Raw genomic sequence first — 21,899 nt, 5'->3', positions numbered from 1 at the left:
TAAATTGTTTTAAATAAAAACTTTGAAAAATTGAAGCAGTTTCTTCCTACTATTGCAATGATATAACTAGATTTTACTATCTCATAGCTCTTTACCTTTTCTGAACTCTTCCCTCAGCCTTTTTGGCCTCGTTATGTAAACAATCCTGTTCTTTTTCTCTGCTTTCTATTCTATTTTTCAACATACCGTTTATTTACCATTTCATTGGGTTAACTATTTTAAAGTTTAAAATATATTTTAATACACTTTAAATAATCAATATAATCCTATTTACATGTAAATATATCTAATGTATTCCTTTAGATTCAAAGAACTACCATTGTAATGGCATTTATCTTCTGAAGAAGCAAAATGAATGCAGTTTTCTTAAACTGTGTATTCTTTTAATGGTACCTGTTGGCCTGGAGTCCCTGGTCTTCCTCCTTCTCCCTTTTGTCCCTTCAGAAAAGAAACAGACTTTCTTGAACAGTACATATTTCTTTAGGTGAACAAATTAAGTAGTCAAAATAATGTAAAGAGATAAGCCCTGACCAAAGGCCCATCTTTATAATGGGTTCAGTCAAAAACCTGGATCCAACCATCACTGAGTTTGTTGATGGGAGGCAGACATAGAGGTGTTTCAAGATTCAGTTCCAAACTGTGTAGCTTGGACACACATTTCTACTGTAGACATAATGGAGCAAGCCTATGATCTGAATATACAGAGACAAATGCTGATCTCCTTTGTTCCTGCCTATTTCAGTTGCTTTATCACCTCAGTACACTGAGGAAAGTTCTCATTTTTATGACATTACAGATTTAGAGACCTATGGTGGATTTTCAAAAGCACTCATCATTAGCCTAACTCTGCCCCCTGCAGTTAGTGGGAGCAGCTAAGCCATTTTAGAGTACTTTTGAAAATCCCATTCTTTCATAACATTGTGTTGGTGAGTTCATATTGTGCAGTGATTCACTGAGTTAAGACTCTATCCTGCAGTCCTTAGTCAAGCAAAGCTCCTGTTTATTTTAATTCAAATTGAATTAATTTTTAACATTTGACTATTAGTAAACATATGGCATGCCAAATGATATTTAATGAAAAACAAAGTTAATATACCTGGATACCTCTTTCACCTTGGTTTCCTTTTTCTCCCTGTAAAATATTGTAAGGTATTGTAAAATTTCCATTATAATCCATTTACAAACATTAGTTTGTGTTTTAATTTATTTCAGTAACTACAAGAGAAGCAGCTAATGGAGTGCATTGATGGTGATTGAAAACTAAATATTCTGTCCACATGTTCATAATTCCTAATCTAGCAAAGCCCTTAATAGCTTAACAGCTTTGCAGGAATGGGACCATAATAAGTAGGGAATTTGTTGTGCAGATAACTATCATAAAGAACAGTAATATTTACATGTCAAATTCAAATTAGGAGATTGCTGGCAATCCTGTTGAAGTCAGTGGGAGTTCAATCATTGATTTAATAGAAGTTAAATTGGGCCTTGCTTTTACCAGAGGACCAGATTGATTGCAGATGTAAGCAGGTGCAACTCTTATAGTAAATAGATATTCACCTGCTTTCATTCATGGTGAGCAAAGCCCAAATAATTTCTGTAAAAATGACAGCTAACCCAATACAATGCATAACACATGTCTTAGATATTCTATGGTAACCAACAGAGAATTAATCAAAGTGTTTTTATATATGAATTTGAATCCCATGATTTACAAACAAAACCAGATTTTATTTGCACTTAACCTGGTTCAATTTAGAGTTTCTATCTAATCTATATCGGGGAGATTTCAAAGGCATGAAAAATGTCCCCCTATATCTATATACTATAGGGGTTTTTTTTAATACAGTGCCTGGCACCATAAAGTCTCACCACCTTTCAGTTTACCTTGATGTAAATAAAATAAGAATTAGTCCCACAGTGTTAACTCAACTGCAAAAACCCTGAAGTAATACAACAGCCACATGGCACATCTGACATCTTATGTATAATATTATGTGCTAATTATTATCATTTATGTAGCACCATAGGTATAAATAGTGCTTTACAGACATACAATGACAAGTCTCTGCCGTAGGGCATTTAGAATCTAAGCCCTGATCTTGAAATTCAATGGGGCTTCACCTAAGTGTGGAGGTCTGTGCTAGCAGATTTGACCGAAGAACTGGGGACTAAAATGGACACAATATGGTGAGTGATGACAACATACAAAGGGAGGAGCTGTGGGGGAAGTGGAAGGAAAGGGCCACATTGCAATTTTTTAAGAAGGCAGGGACTATTTCTTTTTATTCTTTTTTATGTACCTAGCTGGAGCCAAGTATTTGTTTCCAGAAAAATAATTGTAATGTTTAGCCAAGTGTTTAACAGTATTAATGAGATCTTGGCTAAACAAAATATTTTCCAGGTCAAAAATCCTAAGAGGTCTGAGCACACTTTTGTCAGATCCAACAATACATAAGTTATTTGGTTTAGTTTCAGTTTTAGTTTAGTATTTATTTTAACATAAACTATGATAAAACTGAAGCTCATCTATTTTCCTGTCACATGCCCAAACTACACCTTTCTCTGAGTTATTTTCTTTTCAGTTGGAAAAGATACTGTTTTAGTCAATACTAAGTTATAACCTTATGGCTTCTCTATACAAATATCAGAGGGGTAGCCGTGTTAGTCTGAATCTGTAAAAAGCAACAGAGGGTCCTGTGGCACCTTTAAGACTAACAGAAGTATTGGGAGCATAAGCTTTCGTGGGTAAGAACCTCACTTCTTCAGATGCAAGTAATGGAAATCTCCAGAGGCAGGTATAAATCAGTATGGAGATAACGAGGTTAGTTCAATCAGGGAGGGTGAGGTGCTCTGCTAGCAGTTGAGGTGTGAACACCAAGGGAGGAGAAACTGCTTCTGTAGTTGGATAGCCATTCACAGTCTTTGTTTAATCCTGATCTGATGGTGTCAAATTTGCAAATGAACTGGAGCTCAGCAGTTTCTCTTTGGAGTCTGGTCCTGAAGTTTTTTTGCTGTAAGATGGCTACCTTTACATCTGCTATTGTGTGGCCAGGGAGGTTGAAGTGTTCTCCTACAGGTTTTTGTATATTGCCATTCCTGATATCTGACTTGTGTCCATTTATCCTCTTGCGTAGTGACTATCCAGTTTGGCCAATGTACATAGCAGAGGGGCATTGCTGGCATATGATGGCATATATAACATTGGTGGACATGCAGGTGAATGAGCCGGTGATGTTGTAGCTGATCTGGTTAGGTCCTGTGGTGGTGTTGCTGGTGTAGATATGTGGGCAGAGTTGGCATCGAGGTTTGTTGCATGGGTTGGTTCCTGAGTTAGAGTTGTTATGGTGCGGTGCGTGGTTGCTGGTGAGAATTTGCTTAAGGTTGGCGGGTTGTCTGTGGGCGAGGACTGGCCTGCCTCCCAAGGTCTGTGAAAGTGAGGGATCATTGTCCAGGATGGGTTGTAGATCACTGATGATGCGTTGGAGAGGTTTAAGCTGAGGACTGTAGGTGATGGCCAGTGGAGTTCTGTTGGTTTCTTTTGGGGGCCTGTCTTGTAGCAGGAGGCTTCTGGGTACACATCTGGCTCTGTTGATTTGTTTCTTTATTTCCTTGTGTGGGTATCGTAGTTTTGAGAATGCTTGATGAAGATCTTGTAGGTGTTGGTCTCTGTCTGAGGGGTTGGAGCAGATGAGATTGTACCTCAGTGCTTGGCTGTAGACGATGGATCGTGTGGTGTGTCTGGGGTGGAAGCTGGAGGCATGAAGGTAGGCGTAGCGGTCGGTGGGTTTTCGGTATAGGGTGGTGTTAACGTGGCCATCGCTTATTTGTACGCTGGTGTCTAGGAAGTGGACCTCCCGTGTAGATTGGTCCAGGCTGAGGTTGATGGTGGGGTGGAAGCTGTTGAAATCATGGTGGAATTCTTCCAGGGTCTCCTTCCCATGGGTCCAGATGATGAAGATGTCATCAATGTAGCTGTCATAACTATGAAGGGAAGGGTAACAGCTCTCTGTGTACAGAGACTCCAAATCCTTTTACCTGTAAAGGGTTAAGAAGCTCGGGTAACCTGGCTGACACCTGACCCAAGGACCAATAAGGAGACAAGATACTTTCAAATCTTGGGGGGGGGAAAGGCTTTTGTGTGTGCTCTTTGTTTTAACGGGTGGTTCGCTCTTGGGACTGAGAGGGACCAGACATCAATCGAGGTTCTCCCCATCTTTCTAAACAAGTCTCTCCTATTTCAAACTAGTAAGTAAAAAAACAGCAAGGCGTCTTAGATTTACTTTGTTTTCTCAACTTGTAAATGTACCTTTTTACCAGAGTGTGTATCTTTGTTTGCTGTACTTTGAACCTAAGACAGAGGGGGGGTCCTCTGAGCTCTTTAAGTTTGATTACCCTGTAAAGTTATTCTCCATACTGATTTTACAGAGATGATTTTTACCTTTTTCTTTAATTAAAAGCCTTCTTTTTTAAGAACCAGATTGATTTCTCCTTGTTTTAAGATCCAAGGGGGTTTGGATCTGTATTCACCAGGAGTTGGTGAAAGGAGGGTGGAAGGAAGGAGGGGGGATGGTTAACTTCTCCTTGTTTTAAGATCCAAGGGGGTTTGGATCTGTGTTCACCAGGGAATTGGTGAAAGGTTTCTCAAGGTTTCCCAGGGAGGGAATTCTTGTGATGGTGGCAGCGGACCAAAGCTAAGCTGGTAGATAAGCTTAGAAGTTTTCATGCAGGCCCCTACATTTGAACCCTAAAGTTCAAAGTGGGGATCCAGCCTTGACAGTAGCGTAGGTAGAGAAGGGGCGTGAGTGGACGAGAGCTGAGGAAGCGTTGTTCCAGGTCAGCCATAAAAATGTTGGCATATTGTGGGGCCATGCGGGTGCCCATAGCGGTGCCACTGGTCTGGAGGTATATATTGTCACCAAATTTGAAATAATTGTGCGTGAGGATAAAGTCACAGAGCTCAGCAATAAGTTGTGCTGTGTCATCATCAGGGATACTGTTCCTGACAGCTTGTATTCCATCTGTGTGTGGGATGTTTGTGTAGAGAGCCTCTACATCCATGGTGGCTAGGATGGTGTTTTCTGGGAGGTCACCAATGCATTGTAGTTTTCTCAGGAAATCTGTGGTGTCACGGAGATAGCTGGGAGTGCTGGTGGCGTAGGGTCTGAGTAGGGAGTCCACATATCCAGACAGTCCTTCAGTGAGAGTGCTAATGCCCGAGATGATGGGGCGTCCAGGATTTCCAGGTTTGTGGATCTTGGGTAGTAGATAGAATAACCCCGGTTGGGGCTCTAAGGGTATGTTGATTTGTTCCTGTGTTACTGTAGGGAGTGTCCTGAGTAGATGGTGCAGTTTCTTAGTGTATTCCTCAGTGGGATCTGAGGAAAGTGGCCTGTAGAATTTGGTATTGGAGAGTTGTCTGGCAGCCTCCTTCTGGTAGTCAGACCTGTTCATGATGACAACAGCACCTCCTTTATCAGCCTCTTTGATGATAATGTCAGGGTGGTTTCTGAGGCTGTGGATGGCATTGCGTTCTGCACGACTTAGGTTATGAAGTGCATTAAAAAGTTCCACAGTGTGCTCTGATCTACTCCTGTTTGGAACAAGAGTAGATCAAAATTAGGGAACGTTTAGTGCTCGGCAGCAGGGTTCACATGGACGGTTAGTGTGCGGCAGGCTACTGCAAGGTAGATTTGCATCCCTGCTTACCACACTTAGTTAAATTGCAATACATATTCTTATTTAACCAGATTCCACTCATAGATACAATATTAAAGGAGTATGTCCATTGCAAAGTGTTCCATTTTCTGCCTCCAGGCAGTTTTTGATCCATAACAGTATTTTGCTTTTACACCATGACTAACTTAGCTTCTTTATCCATTTCTTTGCAGAGGATCTTCTCAAAGGCTTTTTGGAAATCTAAAGAAATTTTAAGAGTTGGTTCTCTTTTAGATACTATCTTATTGGGCTGTTCAGAGAATTCTAAGAGATTAAGTGACATTTTCCTTTGCAGAAACTGTGTTAGTAGACTTCTAATTTCCCTCTTACTTATTACCTGCTGTAATTTATGTTTATTGGCTTCAGCTGGGTCAGATTTCCAAAGTTTGAAGGATTTCTATTTGGCCTCTCAGACCTCGCCATTTAGCCATATTGGCTTACTCCTTATCTTCCTGGTGCCTTTTTGTTAAGAAATACACGTCTTCTGAGACTCTGTTATTGTTTTGTTAAGTAGCATCCATGCCACCTCTGAGGATTTTACTTCCTTCACTTTTAACTTTAGGGCCTTTTTGACTAAACTTCTCATTGTATTGAAATCCCCCTTTCTAAAGTTTAGTGTCACTTGTCACTTTTGGTACCCTAGCTGCCCCTTTGATGTTGAACCTAATTATATTGTGGTCACTGTTACTCAGTGGCTCCGCTCCTGTCACATCTTGAGTTAGTGCCTGTGTTAGCTAAGATTAAGTCATCTCTCTTCCTCTGTGCTCTAGGACTTGCTGTCCCAAGAAGCAATCACTTTAAGTTTTTCTCTAAACTCTGTCTTATTATGTTGTTAGAACTAGCATAAAGACATCTCTTCCAGCTGGGAATCACACCCCCACCTCAAAGTGTAGACATACTCTGTATGTGGGTATATGAAATCCGATTGTATTAGAATTTTGTAACATTTTTCTGCCTCTGATCTCTCTCAACACTGCACACAATTTTTTTCTTGATCAGGAAGCTGGTAATAAAGCACCACTAATGTATTTATATTCATACAGTTTGGAATTTCTATCCATATAGGTTCAACTTTGTGATCCCCTCCACTCAGAATTTTCCAAAGAATCCTTTACCTACACCACTACTTCTCCAGCTTTTCCACCTACTCTGTCTTTCCTATATAGCATGTAAATAGGCATTACAGTATCCCCTTGTTTTTTGCCATTCCCCCATGTTTCTGTAATGTTTATTATATAAAGGCATCCATTGCAAGGCATACTAGTATCCCTATTTTTGCTTTTAAATTTCTTGCATTTGTATATAGACATTTATTGGACCAAGTACAAAGAATCCCTACCCTCAACTCAATGGTGTTTCTCTCTTTGTAAGGCAATAACTTTGGGACACTGCAACTGATCAATTAATAAATTTCAAGGAATGTTCTTGGCTTCAATGGGCAGAACCTTAATGATTCTTGTGCAAATCAGAACAGGTACTGCAAGCAGAGGAATTTCTCTGCCACCCACTGCACCCACCTACAGATATCAGTGGCAGCAGCTTAACTTCCTGTCTGTAGCCTGACTCTAACAGAAATCAGAGAGAGCGTTACAGGGAGAGTTTGTAGCTGGGAGGCAGGGACTTGGGGAGGGAGGAAAGCAGAATGTGGGGAGGAAATGGACACCTGGACAGGAAGGCGTGGTGGCTGGGTAGGAAGGAGCAGGGGATGGAGGGATGGGGAAGTGGTGGGGAGCAAACCAGGAATCCAGGGAGGGCTGGAAGTGAGTGGCACCTATGGTGGCAGCAGGGACCCTGAGACAAGTGAGCAGGGGGGAAGTGGATGTGGCGGAAAGGAGTAAAGGAGGGACATGTAATGTAATGGAGTGCGGTGTGGGGGGGAAGTGGTGGTGATGATGGAAGCAGGGTGTGGGGAAGTGGGGATGGGGAAGGGAAAGCAGGGAACACAGAGACCCTGCCATGGTGGGGGGAGCGCACAGAGATCCTGCAATAGGAGAGAGAATGGGGATAATGGTGTGGGGGAGGGATACATTGGGAATACAGGGCCCTTGGCAGGACGGAGGGCTTGGGGGAGGTTCAGGGAGTCCCTGAAATAGAGGGGCAGGGGAGGGGGCACACAGGCAGCTTGTAAAGGCGGGGAATTGGAGGAATGCAAGGAACCCCTGGCATGGGCAATGTGCTCAGCCTACAGAAGTTACAAAGTGTGCATTTTTATGCTCAACGAGGAGAGTGTTTTTATTTAACTCCTTAATCCGACCCCCTGGTGATTTTACAGAATTTCCCACTGTGTTCTTATCCTGTCCTTGCAATTTGATTTAGTTACAGAGTAATCTTGTCACAGCCAAACCCGGGGTAATGACCACAGAAGCATAGTTAGACTTGTAAACTGGTACAGACATGTTAGTAGTCATACAGGTTTAGCAAGTATATTATACTACAAGCAGAGCAAATACAGAAAAATTAAGAGTAATGCATTAGTAAGCAGATACTGAAAAGGTATATCTTGATGTGCATTTGAATACTAGGCAAACATGTTTCAGCAGAGAAATTTCTTTTCAGTAATTTTTGTGGCAAAAAAAAAATCGAAATATGTGAAAACATCAAAATTTTGTTCTCAAGACACTTGCTGCCAAAAGGTATGTGCAAGTTTTTAAATTTCACTGAGGTTGAATGAACCCAGATGGGTGCTGATAGTCATAGTCAACTACATCCCAAGCAAAGGAGACCATCTGTTAGACAAATTCCTCCAGAGATTTGAAGACCTCTGAAGGAAGAATGTAGATCAGGGAAAGTGTAATGAATGCTCACCAATCAAGGACTATATATTTTTCTAAAATTTGCTTTAGGCTAGAGTTGTGGGGTTTTTCAAGAGAAACACACTAATATGTAGAAGGTAGTAGCAATAAAATAAACAAACATCTAAATTCAGTGTTTGACAACTTTCTCTCTTTCTCTACCATGTTTTTTCATTTCTTCTCTCTCACTTAGTTCATGCACCTTTCTTTTTCTCTATTTTCTTCTAAACTTTTTCCTACTCTGTATCTCCTTTATTTTCACTGGAAGATAGCTTTCTCCCTTTCATGCTTACTGGCCAAAGCTGAATTTTGTCTTCCTGTTTTGCAGTTTCTCCATTTCCCCTTCATTCTTGCTTGACCTCCTTCTTTCTCTTCATTTGCTGTTGTTTCACCCAAGCTCTCTTTTGACTTCCCTTCATATCTTGATTCTTTTTCCCTGCTTCCCCCACTTGGTGTTCTCTCTCCCAAAGCCCATCCCCTCTTCCAGTATTGCTTTCCGATGTTTATTCCTGACATCCAGTGTCAAGCAGGAGTTTCAATCTCTGCATGTTTTATACAACCATATATATGATGTATTTTGGTTTTTAGAAGACACCTTTTAAAGTAGGTAACCAAACACATCAAATGAATGATGCACCTAAAACCCACTGGTTTTATAAATTCATCATCAATATAAAATGATTCTGCAATGCAGCACCTATCACTAATGCCAAGACACAGATTGTAGACTACTCATTTTGGAACAAAGGCAATAAAACAAATAAGAAATAGCGAAATAAACTCTTTTGAGAAATTATACTAACACTGAGGAGAAAAAAAAAACAAATCACTGGTTGATTTTTCTAGTTTTGGAGCATTAATGAAGAGCAAAGAATCCACAGTTCAAAACACTGGGAGCTGTAAAACTCATTTCATTATCTTATGATGGTTATGTGCCATGGTTAGTGGGGAATCCCCTTTAATATAACTCTGTAGGCTAACACTTCTCACTTCTTTGGCACAGACAAACTGGAATAAGGCCAGGTGGATAATGTATACATTGGCATCCATCATATTGTCTAGGGTTATACACCACCTGGACATCCTTGACTCTCACTGTAAAGTGTCCTCCTCCATAAGACATTATATATATATATATATGGAATATATATATAAAATGTCTTATGGACATATATATATTCCATATATATATATATATAATGTCTTATGGAGGAGGACACTTTACAGTGAGAGTCAAGGATGTCCAGGTGGTGTATAACCCTAGAAAATATGGTGGATATATATATCCAGGAAAGCCACAGTATTATATGACAGGAAAACAACTATGTGAACATCTCCTCTCCTTAAGAATGTACCTTTAAATCCACAAAAATCAGGAAATGAAGGCCTTCTCTACATATGAATTGTACCACTTTAACTATACTGGTACAAACCCGCGAATGCAATTCTACCAATAAAAGGTGTTTACACTGATATAGCTTGTTCCTAGGAAAGTTACCTTTATATCAGTAAAACTGCACTCTAGGGTTATACCAATCCAACTGTTTTGGTAGATAATCAGACTCCCAACTGAAATTACTAAAAAACCTGTGTGTGGACCAGGCCAAAAAGGCAAAATTCTCATAAACTGAGTCACCTGCAGTGTACAGATTTTTGATTGCTATTTACACTTAAACATAACTAAATATACATAACAGGCCAGATCAAAGTAATCAGAATTACTTCAATGGGACTGTTCTTACACATGTTGACATCCAGCAAAAATACATCCATTTCTAATCGTGACAGATGCAATATTTTCATGCCTGCGAGTGGAATCAGAGGGAACGCGTACATCAGGCTCCCTGACCACGACAGAAGGAAGGCATCAGAGAGGGAGTCTTTGCTCAAACCCTATCGAGAACAAAACCAGTCACATTTCCTGTTCTGTCTGGTAGCAAACAGGTCCACTTGGGGAATTCCCCACCTTTGAAGATCATGCAGGCTACCTTTGGATGTAGCGACCATTCGTGGTGAGAGGAGAAGTCCCTGCTGAGTTGGTCTGCCAGCGTATTCCTGGAGCCAGGAAGGTGAAAAGCTTCCAGGTGCATCTCATGGCTGATGCAGAAGTCCCACAGATGGAGTGCCTCTTGACAGAGAGCCAATGAGTGTGCTCCCCCTGGCCTGTTGATGTAGAACATCGAGGCTGTGTTGTCCATCAGGACTCGTAACACCTTGCCCGACAGGTGGGGCAATAAGACTATGCACGCCAGCCGGATTGCTTGGAGTTCTTTGATGTTTATGTGTAACTGCGCCTCCTCCGGGGACTACATCCCCTGTCTGGAGGTTGCCAAGATGTGCCCCCAAGCCCAGGTCCGAGGCATCCGACACCAACTCAATGGAGTGAGGAGGGTTGTCGAATGGAACCCCTTCCAGGACTGTCCTGCAGTCAGTCCACCATCTCAGTGAGGTAAGTATTGCCTGGGAAATGGTAATGATCTTCTCCAGGGGGTCTCAGGACTGAAAATAGACCATCGCCAGCCACTGTTGCAGGGGGCGTATCCGGAGCCTGGCATGGTGGACCACGTAAGTGCACTCTGCCATGTGGCCTAGCAGATGCAGACAGACCATGGCTGTAGTCAGAGGGAATGCAGAGACTTCCACGATGAGGTTCGCCATCGTGTGGAACCTTTCCAGCGGCAGGAACGTGCTGGCGCAGGTAGAGTCGAGGATCACTTGGTAAACACCCTCGGTGCTGTCGCCAGGCCGAACGGGAGGACTGTAAACTGGTAGTGGTGGGGTCCCACCATAAACCGGAGGAAATGTCTGTGTCATCGAAAGATTGCTATGTGGAAGTATGCATCCTTCAAGTCGAGGGCAGCATACCAGTCTCCCAGATTCAGAGAGTGGATAATAGAAGCCAGAGAGACCATGTGGAACTTTAGCTTCTGTAAGTACTTGTTGAGGTCTCGCAGGTCCAGGATGGGCCATAGACCGCTCTTGGCCTTTGGAATTAAAAAGTACCAGGAATAGAACCCCTCGTTCCTGTACTTGAGAGGAACTTCTTCCACCGCACCCAGCTGTAGTAACCCCTTTACCTCCTGCATGAGGAGACTCTCGTGAGAAGAGTCCCTGAAGAGGGACGGGGAAAGCGGGTGGGAAGGGGGGGTAGAAAAGAACTGGAGGGTATAACCCCATTCCACTGTGCTGAGGACCCAGCAGTCTGAAGTTATAGTGGTCCATGCAGGGAGGAAAGGGGAAAGGTGGCTGGAGAACACTGGGAAAGATGGATCTGGGGAATAGTCTGGTAGGTCACCCGTGGGCGCACCCTCAAAACGAACGTTTGGCCCCCTGCTTATTACGGGTTGAGCCAGACTGGGCAGAGGGTGGAGGCAGGTGGCTCGGGCAGTGCTTGTAGCCCTTGGCTCATTTATGGGGCTGGTCCAGCTGAGGCTAGCTCCCCTGGCCTGAGGCTGCTGTGGTTTGAACCACTTATGCGCTGGGGCTGGGACTTAGAGACCCAGGGTTTTCAGGGTGGTGCAGGAGTCCTGGAGATCATGCAACTTGCTGCTGTTTGCTCTGCAAATAGGGACCCGCCATCGAAGGGCAGGTCTTGCAATGACTACTGGGCCTTGGTGGACAACCCAGAGAGGAGCAGCCAAGAGACTCGCCGCATGGAGATAGTGGAATCCATGATGTGGGCAGCAGCAGCAGTATCTGACGCTGCCTGGAGGGCCGCCCTGGCCGCAGTTGTGCCCTCATCGAAGATCGCTTGGAACACCTTCCTGGAAACTTCAGGGAGTGACCCTTCGAACTTGGCCACGGCTTGCCACATATTAAAGTCATATCGGCCAAGGAGGGCTGGGTGGTTGGCCACTCTCAGCTGAAGGCTTGAAGACGAATAAAACTTACGCCAAAGAGATCCAGCCTTCTTGAGTCTTTATTTTTGGGAGTGGCCCCGGGTTGTCCTTGCCTCTCCTTGTGGTTAACCGCCTCAACCACAAGGGAATTAGGGGCTGGGTAGGAGTATAAGTACTCATGCCCTTTGGTTGGCACAAAGTACTTGCGTTCGGCCCTTTAAGAGATAGGGACCAGGGGGGTCTGCCAGAGGGCATTTGTGATTTTGGAAACCCCTTCATGAAGGGGTAGATCCACCCTGGCAGGAGCTGAGGAGCAGAAGACGTTAAACAGAGAGTCTGAGGGCTCTTCCAATTCATCTGCTTGAAGCCCCAGGTTAGAAGCGACCCTCTTCAAAAGTTCCTGGTGCGCTTTGGCATCATCCTGAGGAACTGGGTGAGGGGGCTCCATGATAGCCTCCTCCAGCGAAGATGAGGACAATGCCGGTGCCATGGGAACGTCCACGTCCATTGGTGGTCCAGCAGCTTGCTCCCCTGGGTCCTCCTGGACCTGTGAGGTCCTTCCCCCCAAATTCTCTGGCACCAGAGAGGGACAGGATACTGAGGCCGTTGGCCTGTCTGAGGCTCCCAACACCGATCGGGCAGCCTGGGAAGGTTGGGTGAACCCCCAAGGGTTCCACGGATACCATGGCGCCGGCCACTGTGTTTGGGACCATGGGACAGGTTTCAGTGCCAATAATGCAGTCAGTACCGCCGGTATCGGGGCTTGTCCCACAGTCAGGGAACCTTGCTTCAAGCCAGAGGTACCAGCGGCGTGGTCGGTACCAGGTGACCAGGATTGGGCTGAGCAATGACTCTTGTCCAACCAGTGCCGGTCGCTGCATCCCGAAGCCGACCTGTCCGAGCGAGACTGTCTTGGTCGGGCACTCATGGACTGATGGCGTTCAGCGGATCTGCGTCGGATACCCGGCAATCCACGCCTCATGCTACTTGACCGGTACCAGGATGTTGAACGGGACCAGGGCTACTATGGGCCAGTTGCCAGGAGGATTGTCCTGACTAGGGTGACCTCCTTCTTGGGGACAGGCGATGATGGTGGTCTCTGGTGTCCGATTGTTCCCGGGTTCAGTACCATGCCCTTGGAGATGGTTGGGGCCAGTTCCGGAGTTCTTGCTGGGTGGAGTGTGCCTCAGAGGTTCTGTGCCAATCTACCAGCAAGGTACGCCTCGTCGTGGCACACTCCGAGCCCTCTCCTTTCCCTTACGGGAGATAGGAGATCTTCCCTGGAGCTGTGGAGGGGGACGGGTGCCGGCTCGTGGACGGCACCAGCGGAGCACTGCGCATGGAGGCCATGGTGCTCAGTGCGGAATTGGACCGCTGCTCTGGTGCCGGAGTGAGTGCCAATTCCATTAGGAGTGCTTTCAGACGGATATCGCGCTCCTTAGGTTTAAAGGACTTGCAGATAACGGCACTTGTCACTTATGTGCCCTTCGCCTAAGCACCTTAGGCAGCTGGTATGTGGGACTAACAAAAAGTTGAGAACTACTACTAAGGGTAACTAAGAAACTACTAACTATATTACAGGTTTTCAAAGTTCACAAAAACAGAAAACAAAACAACACTAGCCAAAGCAGCAGATGTTCCAGCACCATCATTGGCAGCAAGAAGGGGTGCCAGCAGAGCAGGATACTGCTGAGCACCGGTGCATGTGGCAAGCACACACACCTAATATGGAAGGGACAAGAGCAAGGCCTCGAAGAAGAAGAAGGGGTGGAACGGGGAAGGGGCTACAGGCGTGGAATTCCAGCCAGTGCGGAAAGCTTCGCTGTGGTCCCAGCTGGGCCCAAGCTCCCAGCTCCTGGCCTGAGGCCATGGCAGGGCTGAGAGCAGCAAGTGGAGGCAGGGCCTCAGCCACAAGAGTCGGGGCACAGGGCTAGTCTCCCCAAAGGGAAGCTTCACCTGCCGCCCATGCCAGGCAGAGTGATTTGCTGCAGTGCTTAGGACTGGGAGACATATCTGATTCACAGACTTGTGCCCAGCCTAGTAGACCCTAGTTGCTATCAGTGCTCCTGCTGTGCTTTGCACCATTACTGCAGCATTCTGCCCTGGGAAATGCCAGGTATTAATTATGGCTATTATCTGGGTGTCACTGTTTCCACTCACACTTCCTATCCTGGGCCTTTGGTGACGGACAATCATGTCTTACTCTTTTGACACTTAGACACTATTCATTTGCTTTGGGACATGGCTTTATCATTTCACCAAAAAAACGAAACAGTCCAAAGCCATTTCTTTTTGTTTTCCTTCCCCCCCAAGATCTCAACCTCCTCTTGATTTGCAGGTAAAATACCAGTGGCTTAGATGGGGAGGAGGGGAGAGCTTTAAAATATGTACTTCCGACAATACAATGAGGAAAATAAGAGAAGCTGTGAAAGAGGAAGATACCTGCTTTATCTGAGACATGTTTTAAAAGGGCTGTGTGTGTGATGCAAGCTGGATTAGCCATAGCCTGCTGTAGAGAATCACATTTCACTTCAATTCCTCAAGATGAAAAGGTGATGCTGGCTAATTTGAACCTAATCATTAAGACCCCATTTCATAACTCAGTCAATTAAGCTCTGTTCTCTTCTCCAGCCTGTGGGCCTTGGTTTGTTGTTGTTAATCAGGACACAGGGAAATTACTTTCACCACAAAGCTTGCAGTTTCTTTGCTGGAAGCAAAACACTGATCTGATTTTGCCTGATGGAAGAGGTTTTTATGCCTGCTGGACATAAATGCCTCCCAGAAGAGAGCAGTTTAGCACAGCTCCTAAGGGCTAGGGTGGGACAGGCAGATTACTAACAGAATAAGAGGGGTCCAGCTACAGTGATGGATCCCATTCACTCCTGGGACATGTGTTAGCTGGCAAGGATTCTCTCTCTGGGAGCCACACATGGGAATAGATTTTTTTTTTTTGCGGAGGGGGAGAAGGATTAAGTTCCAAAGAGACATATTTGAAATATTTATAAAATAGATACTACATCACTGGTCCCAAATGCTGTAGTGACTCAGTCCATTGTAAACCCTAGCCTTAGAGATCGTTATTGCAGAGCACTGCAATATTGCTTTCTGTAAGGGTTCCTTACTCGTGATCTCTGATTTATGGGGGAAGCTTACCTTTTTTTCTCCATGTACACATTCTGGAGAGATGAACTACTCTAGTTTGCACTCTTATCATGCCTTTCACTTCACCAGTGAATTATACCTCTTACCATCCCTCTTTTGTATAAGGGAAAACTGGGGCAACAAAACATAAGATTTGCTCAAGATCACAAAGGAGGCAAGTGGCAGAGTTGCAGGGCTGTAAACAGGTTGGGACGAGAGGGCGCAAAGCCACGGGGGGTGGAAAAATGGGGCAAAAAATGACCAGAAAAACGGTAGGGGGCACAAATATGCTTGTTCGCCCCAGGCGGTAAAATCCCAAGTTATGGCTCTGGCTGCATCCACATAGGAGAGTGCTTAAGCCACACATCCCCCTTAATGGCTGATTAGATGTGGTTGCTCCTACAGTCCTTATGGACTCCTTTATAAAAGGAGATTATATATATATTACATATACATTAAACCTTTTATATGAGAGAATTTCACATCAAGCACTTATAAAAATAATACATTATACACATTTTATTACCACTTGTGCCATCACAGCTTTATTGATAATACTAGAAGTTAACACTGACTCACATATTCGCCAAACATATTGCCTAAAAAACCCATTTACCATTTATGGAAAAAGCATAATGAAAGTTGTAATGGATATTAAAGCCACAGAAACTACTTACCTTTACACCCTGTGTCCCAGGCATGCCTGGGTACCCTGGTTCACCTGGAGTACCTGGTCCTCCTTGTTCTCCCTGAGTAATACAATAGCTCCATAAGTATCATTGATGTGCTGTGTGTAAAAACACAGATTGCATTTTTTTTCAAGATCTCTTCAGGTTTGGCGATGATACTCTGAGATTTATATATTATGATGGTGACTGAGCTGAAACCTCTGTGGTTTTTTGTATGCTGAATACAGCCATAGTGACTAAAAGCCACAGCAATGCTCTCACTCTTGATTTCTCAACTCTTTCATCCAACGTGAAAAAGACTTACCCTGACTTTTACCTAGGTAGTGTTTTTTTCTTTGTAATATTACACAAATGATACTGTTCCTAGTATTGGCAATGTCAAGCAATTTAGTTTTCAACAACTTCATTTTAAGAATTAGAGTAAATGCATCTTATCACATGCATTTGACTATATTCATTATGTGCCATTCCAGAATATTGGGCCTGATTTTCATCTTACCATATATCCTCGTTCATAAGCCGAATATTTTAGGTAAAAAAGTGACACATCAAAGAGCAGGGGTTGGCTTATAACAGGTCGACACCAACATTTAATGATTTTAAACTCTATGGAATCATTGAATTGAATATCTAATACAGGGGTCGGCAACCTTTGGCACGTGGCGCGCCAGGGTAAGCACCCTGGCGGGCCGGCCAGTTTGTTTACCTGCCACGTCCACAGGGTCAGCCGATCGCAGCTCCCACTGGCAGTGGTTCGCCGCTCCAGGCCAATGGGGCGGCAGGAAGTGGCATCCAGCACATCCCTCGGCCTGCGCCACATTCCGCCGCCACCATTGGCCTGGAGCGGCGAACCGCGGCCAGTGGGAGCCGCGATCGGCCGAACCTACGGATGCAGCAGGTAAACAAACTGGCCCGACCCACCAGGGTGCTTACCAGGGTGCCAAAGGTTGCCGATCCCTGATCTAATACATTGTAGTTTTGTTTACCTGAAGTGTCTGCAGGCATGGAGCCCCTCAGCTCCCTGTGGCCGTGGTTCACCATTCCCAGCCAATGGGAGCTGCGGGAAGTGGCTGGGAACAGCAAACTGCGGCCGCTGGGAACGGCGAACTGTGGTCACAGGGAGCTGAGGGGCTCCATGCCTGCAGACACTCCAAGTAAACAAAATGTCCCGACCCGCCAGCAGCTTACCCTGACAGGCTGGGAGCCAAAGTTTTCCAACCCCTGAAATATAGGGTCGGCTTATGAAAGTGTCATACGGTTTTTGCTATTTTTACCTATCCATTTTGGGGGGTCGGCTTATAAACGAACGGGCTAATGACACTGGTTTAACATTGCTGTAACTTCACTGACTTCTCTGAACTTGTTTCAGATTTATACCAGTGTGACTGAAGGCCAGGCTCCATGTTTACTTCTGAAACCTATAGCTGTGTAAAAGAGTTTACCCAAAATGTACCTCAGAAACTATTGCAGTTTTGACTCTCCCCGTTTTACTGTGACTCTTCAATAATCTGCACAAGTTCCATTTGATTTCTTCCTAGACAGGGCGCTTGTGGGCTCAACATTCAAGACACTAATTTTTTGACAAGCCACAGTTTCTCCCCTTTGAGCCTTCCCTTCCCTTCGCTCTTCTTGACAAGGCACTGTACTGACCCTCCCAAAGGACTGTATTGCATGAAGACCACAAAGTCATCCTTAGACCAAGAGATAAACTAGGCCACTCTGGAGTGCTGCTTTCCAATCAGATCAGGTATTTTGGATCTTCCCTCTGACATCATAATTTGGTACCATTAGGTCACTGATTAGTATCGGCATTGTTATTTGCTAACTTTTTGGATTCTTTAACTAAAAATATAAGAAAGCACCAGCAAATACTGATAATGTATTATCTACATCTTTGGTACACACAAGTAGCAAGAAACAATTTACACCAGGGGTTCTCAAACTGGGGGTCGGGACCCCTCAGGGGGTCGCAAGGTTATTACATGGGGGGTCGTGAGCTGTCAGCCTCCACCCCAAACCCTGCTTTGCATCCAGCATTTATAATGGTGTAAAATATATAAAAAAGTGTTTTTAATTTATGGGGGGAGGGGTTGCACTCAGAGGCTTGCTGTTTGAAAGGGGTCACCAGGACAAAAGTTTGAGAACCACTCATTTACACTATATGTATGCCTGTATGTAAAGTTCCATAGTACAGATCAGAAGAAACTATCTGTGCAGATGCAATGTAAACAATGGCCCAGACACTAAGATGCTGTAAAATGGCATAGATTTGCTGATTTCACTCCAAGATCTGGTCATATATTTGTAAGAATCATCCATTAAATCCAATCTGGAGTAAATTTGTTAATTATTGTTTCCATTTTGAAACAAAACTACCTTGTAACCAACAAGTAAATCATGGAACATTGTAATCATAATGTCCTTGACTGGAATATTTCCAGATGAAGGTAAACCATATTTACCTTGACTCCTGATGATCCTGGTTTCCCTTGTATTCCAGGTTCACCCTTATAGCCCTATTAATAAAACAACATAACTGTGTGGTTGAGAATATCAAATATAAAGAGATCCTGTTTGAAAACCTTCTGTCACAAAAGGGCACTTAACATATGTGTGACAGTAACAATCCAGCCCTCCGAAATTTGGGAGATTCTAAATGATCAGTACTCCTATTTTAACCATGCACTTGTAACCCCTCCTGCCTGCTGGCCCACCTTAAAACCCCCAATTCATCTTAATGTCCTTGAGGTTTAAACCCTCCCACAGTAACAAGTATCCCTCCTGGATACCAGAAATGTATGTCTGCCTCTATCCCCAAGTGGCAATGACTGACCTTCCCTTCCCAGCAGCAAACCTTCCCTCACCAGATATACTATGATATTTGCATATATCAGCTTGATGTTCCCACACATCTTACTTAGCAAAGGGCCTTGCAAATCCTAGGACTTCTGAGTCAAAAATATTTTGGTCCTATAGAACAACTCACATTTTCAGCTTCTCAGATCTTCATTAAAATTAAAGAGGAGTTACTGATTAACCTGATCTTGACTGTGTATAAATATCAATACAAGTTTTTTCCTGTGGAAGCACGACAGGATCCAGCTCCATATATAGAGCATAAGAGACTAATGCAACTTTTTTCTCAGAACAGCCACATCTATCACATTTTAAAATCAAATGTATTTATTTTTGGCTGTGCTCATTCTTGGCCTAACTCTGCTCCCACTGAAGTCAATGGGAGCAGAGTCAAGCCACCTGCAACACTTTTGAAAATCCACCTGCAACATAAGACTTAAAATAATATTTATATGCTTCTAAGCATGATTTATACAACTGAAAGCATGTATATATGAGACACAAAGACTAGAAGAATTAAGGCTCAACTTCTAAAAGTTTTGAGGGCCATATCATGTAGTGCTCACTCAGCCAAAACTCCACTCATGTTAAATCTGAAGGTTATCCTAACAGTCAGATCTGGATTTACATAAGTACATGGGTCAAATTCATTCCCACTATAACTCTAATGCAATCAATAAAGTTACATCTGAAATAAATTTGGCTCAATATTAGAGAGAAAGAGCAGCACATCACTTTAACACGATTAAAATATAAATAATTGGAAAACAGGCAGAGAGTTCTGGTTTATACTAAGTATTATTTGGCCCATAGTATTGAGGAACATTTTTCAAGATTCCAAGGCTCAAACAAAGTACCCCAAACTGTTTTTGAAGACGTTCCAATGCCTCATAACATGACAGGTAATGGTTGCTACATCTTACCAAGACTTTCTTGTATTTAGAAATTGGACTATCACATACAAGTTATATATGGGAAATTATAGTTATATTTTCAGTGTTTTTATATTAAAATAAACAAGCACATGACACAGAGTACTATAACTCTGTTATAATGATCCATAGGGCAATGAATACTCTTGACGTCATTGTCCCATTCAAAGTAAAATAGAGTAAATGACCTTACCTTAGGCCCAGATGTTCCAGGTCGGCCAGATGATCCCGCAGGTCCCATCACTCCCTATTTATTTAAAAAGAAAATATGACATTTCTAAAATTAGCTAAGGGAGAGACAGCTGGCCCAGTTTTATTGCTTATTACATTTATCACAGAATCATAAATAAATACATCCAGAAGAGACCTCAAGAGGTTATCTAATCCATCCCTCTGTGCTAAGACAGAACCAAGTATACCTAGACCATCCCGGACAAGTGTTAGTCTAACCTGTTCATAAAAATCTCTAATGATGGGGATTTCACAACCTCTCTTGGTAATGATTCCAGTACTTAACTATCCTTATCCTTTTTAGTTAGGTAGCAGGAAAATCTAATATCTCCCTTGCTGCAGATCAAACCCATTACTTCTTGTCCTACCTTCAGTGGACATGGAAAATAACAGATCACTGTCTTAACATATCTGAAGACTTATCAGGTCCCCCACCCTCACTCTTATTTGCTGAAGACGACACATACCTATCCTCATAGGTCAGGTTTTATCATTTTTGTTGTTCTCTGGACTCTCTCCAATTTGTCCCCATCTTAAAGTGTGGCAGCCAAAACTGGACACAATACTCTAGGTGAGGCCTCATCAGTACTGAGTAGAGTGTAGCAATTACCTCCCTTAAATAACACTCTACAAATATGTTAACCTTTTCAGCAACTGCATCACACTGTTGGCTCATATTCAATTTGAGATCTACTATAACCCACAGATCCTCTTCTGCAGAGCTACTGTCTAGCCAGTTATTCCCTATTTTATAGTTCTGCATTTGATTTTTCCTTCTTAAGTGTAGTCCTTATTGGATTTCATCTTGTTGGTTTCAGACCAATTCTCTAGTTTGTCAAGGTCCTTTTGAATTCTAATCTCCAAAGTGCTTGCAACTTCTCACAGCTTGATGTCATCTGCAAATTTTATAAGCATGATCTCCACTCCCTTGCCCAAGTCATTAATGGAAATATTTAACAGTATCAGACCCCACTAGCTACATCCTCCAAGTTAGTCAGAAAACCATTTATAATTACACTTTAAGTGTGGATTTTCATGTGTGTGCCCATTTTATAGTAATTTCATCTAGCCCACATTTCTCTAATTTCCTTCTGAGAATGTCATGTGGGATTGTATCAAAAGCCTTTCTAAAATCAAGATATATATCACATCGACTTCTTCCCCAATAGCCACTGGGCTAGCAACCCTGTCAAATAAGAAAATTAGGTTGGTCTGGTCTGATTTGTTCTTGACAAATTCATGCTGGCTATTCCTTATCAGTCTATTATTCTGTAGGTGCTTACAAGTTGTTTAATAGTTTGTTCCAGTATCTTTCCAGCTATCAAAGTTAGGCTGATAGGTATATAATTCCCTGGTTCCTCTTTGTTCCCCTTTTTAAAGAAAAGTACTATGTTTGCCCTTCTCCCGTCCTTTGGGTCCTCACCCATCCTCCATGAGTTCTTGAAAATAATTGCTAATGGTTCCAAGATTGCTTCAGCTAGGTCCTTAAGTACCCTAAGATGAATTCACCATATGATTATGACACAATACAGAGATAGAGAATGTCATCTTTTATAACTCACTAAAGTCCTGATCCAAACACAATACACCCGGGGCCTTCTAGGATGTGGAATAACCTGTTCAGGGGAAAGGTGCATCTGACATGCAAGTCTCAATAAAAAAAGAATTGTGATGATAAATTCTAAATTTGCTCATGGGAGGACA

General features: G+C 43.3%; 1 protein-coding gene across 1 annotated transcript in view; it reads right to left on the bottom strand.

The window, feature by feature from the left end:
* The window catches only part of COL21A1 (collagen type XXI alpha 1 chain), a 190,828-nt gene that overhangs the window by 16,884 nt on the left and 152,045 nt on the right, over positions 1-21,899 (bottom strand). Inside the window, exons 20-24 of the mRNA XM_024216499.3 lie at positions 20,158-20,211; positions 18,639-18,692; positions 16,165-16,236; positions 1,097-1,132; positions 394-438 (exon numbers count right to left, since the gene is read on the bottom strand). Coding sequence (XP_024072267.2) covers positions 394-438; positions 1,097-1,132; positions 16,165-16,236; positions 18,639-18,692; positions 20,158-20,211 — 261 coding nt within the window. The remainder of the gene's footprint in view (positions 1-393; positions 439-1,096; positions 1,133-16,164; positions 16,237-18,638; positions 18,693-20,157; positions 20,212-21,899) is intronic.

The sequence above is a fragment of the Terrapene carolina genome, unplaced genomic scaffold, assembly GCF_002925995.2.
Source record: "Terrapene carolina triunguis isolate 2854851 unplaced genomic scaffold, T_m_triunguis-2.0 Scaffold42, whole genome shotgun sequence".
NCBI classification, from domain to species: domain Eukaryota; kingdom Metazoa; phylum Chordata; order Testudines; family Emydidae; genus Terrapene; species Terrapene triunguis.
This window is presented reverse-complemented; position numbering and strand designations above follow the sequence as displayed.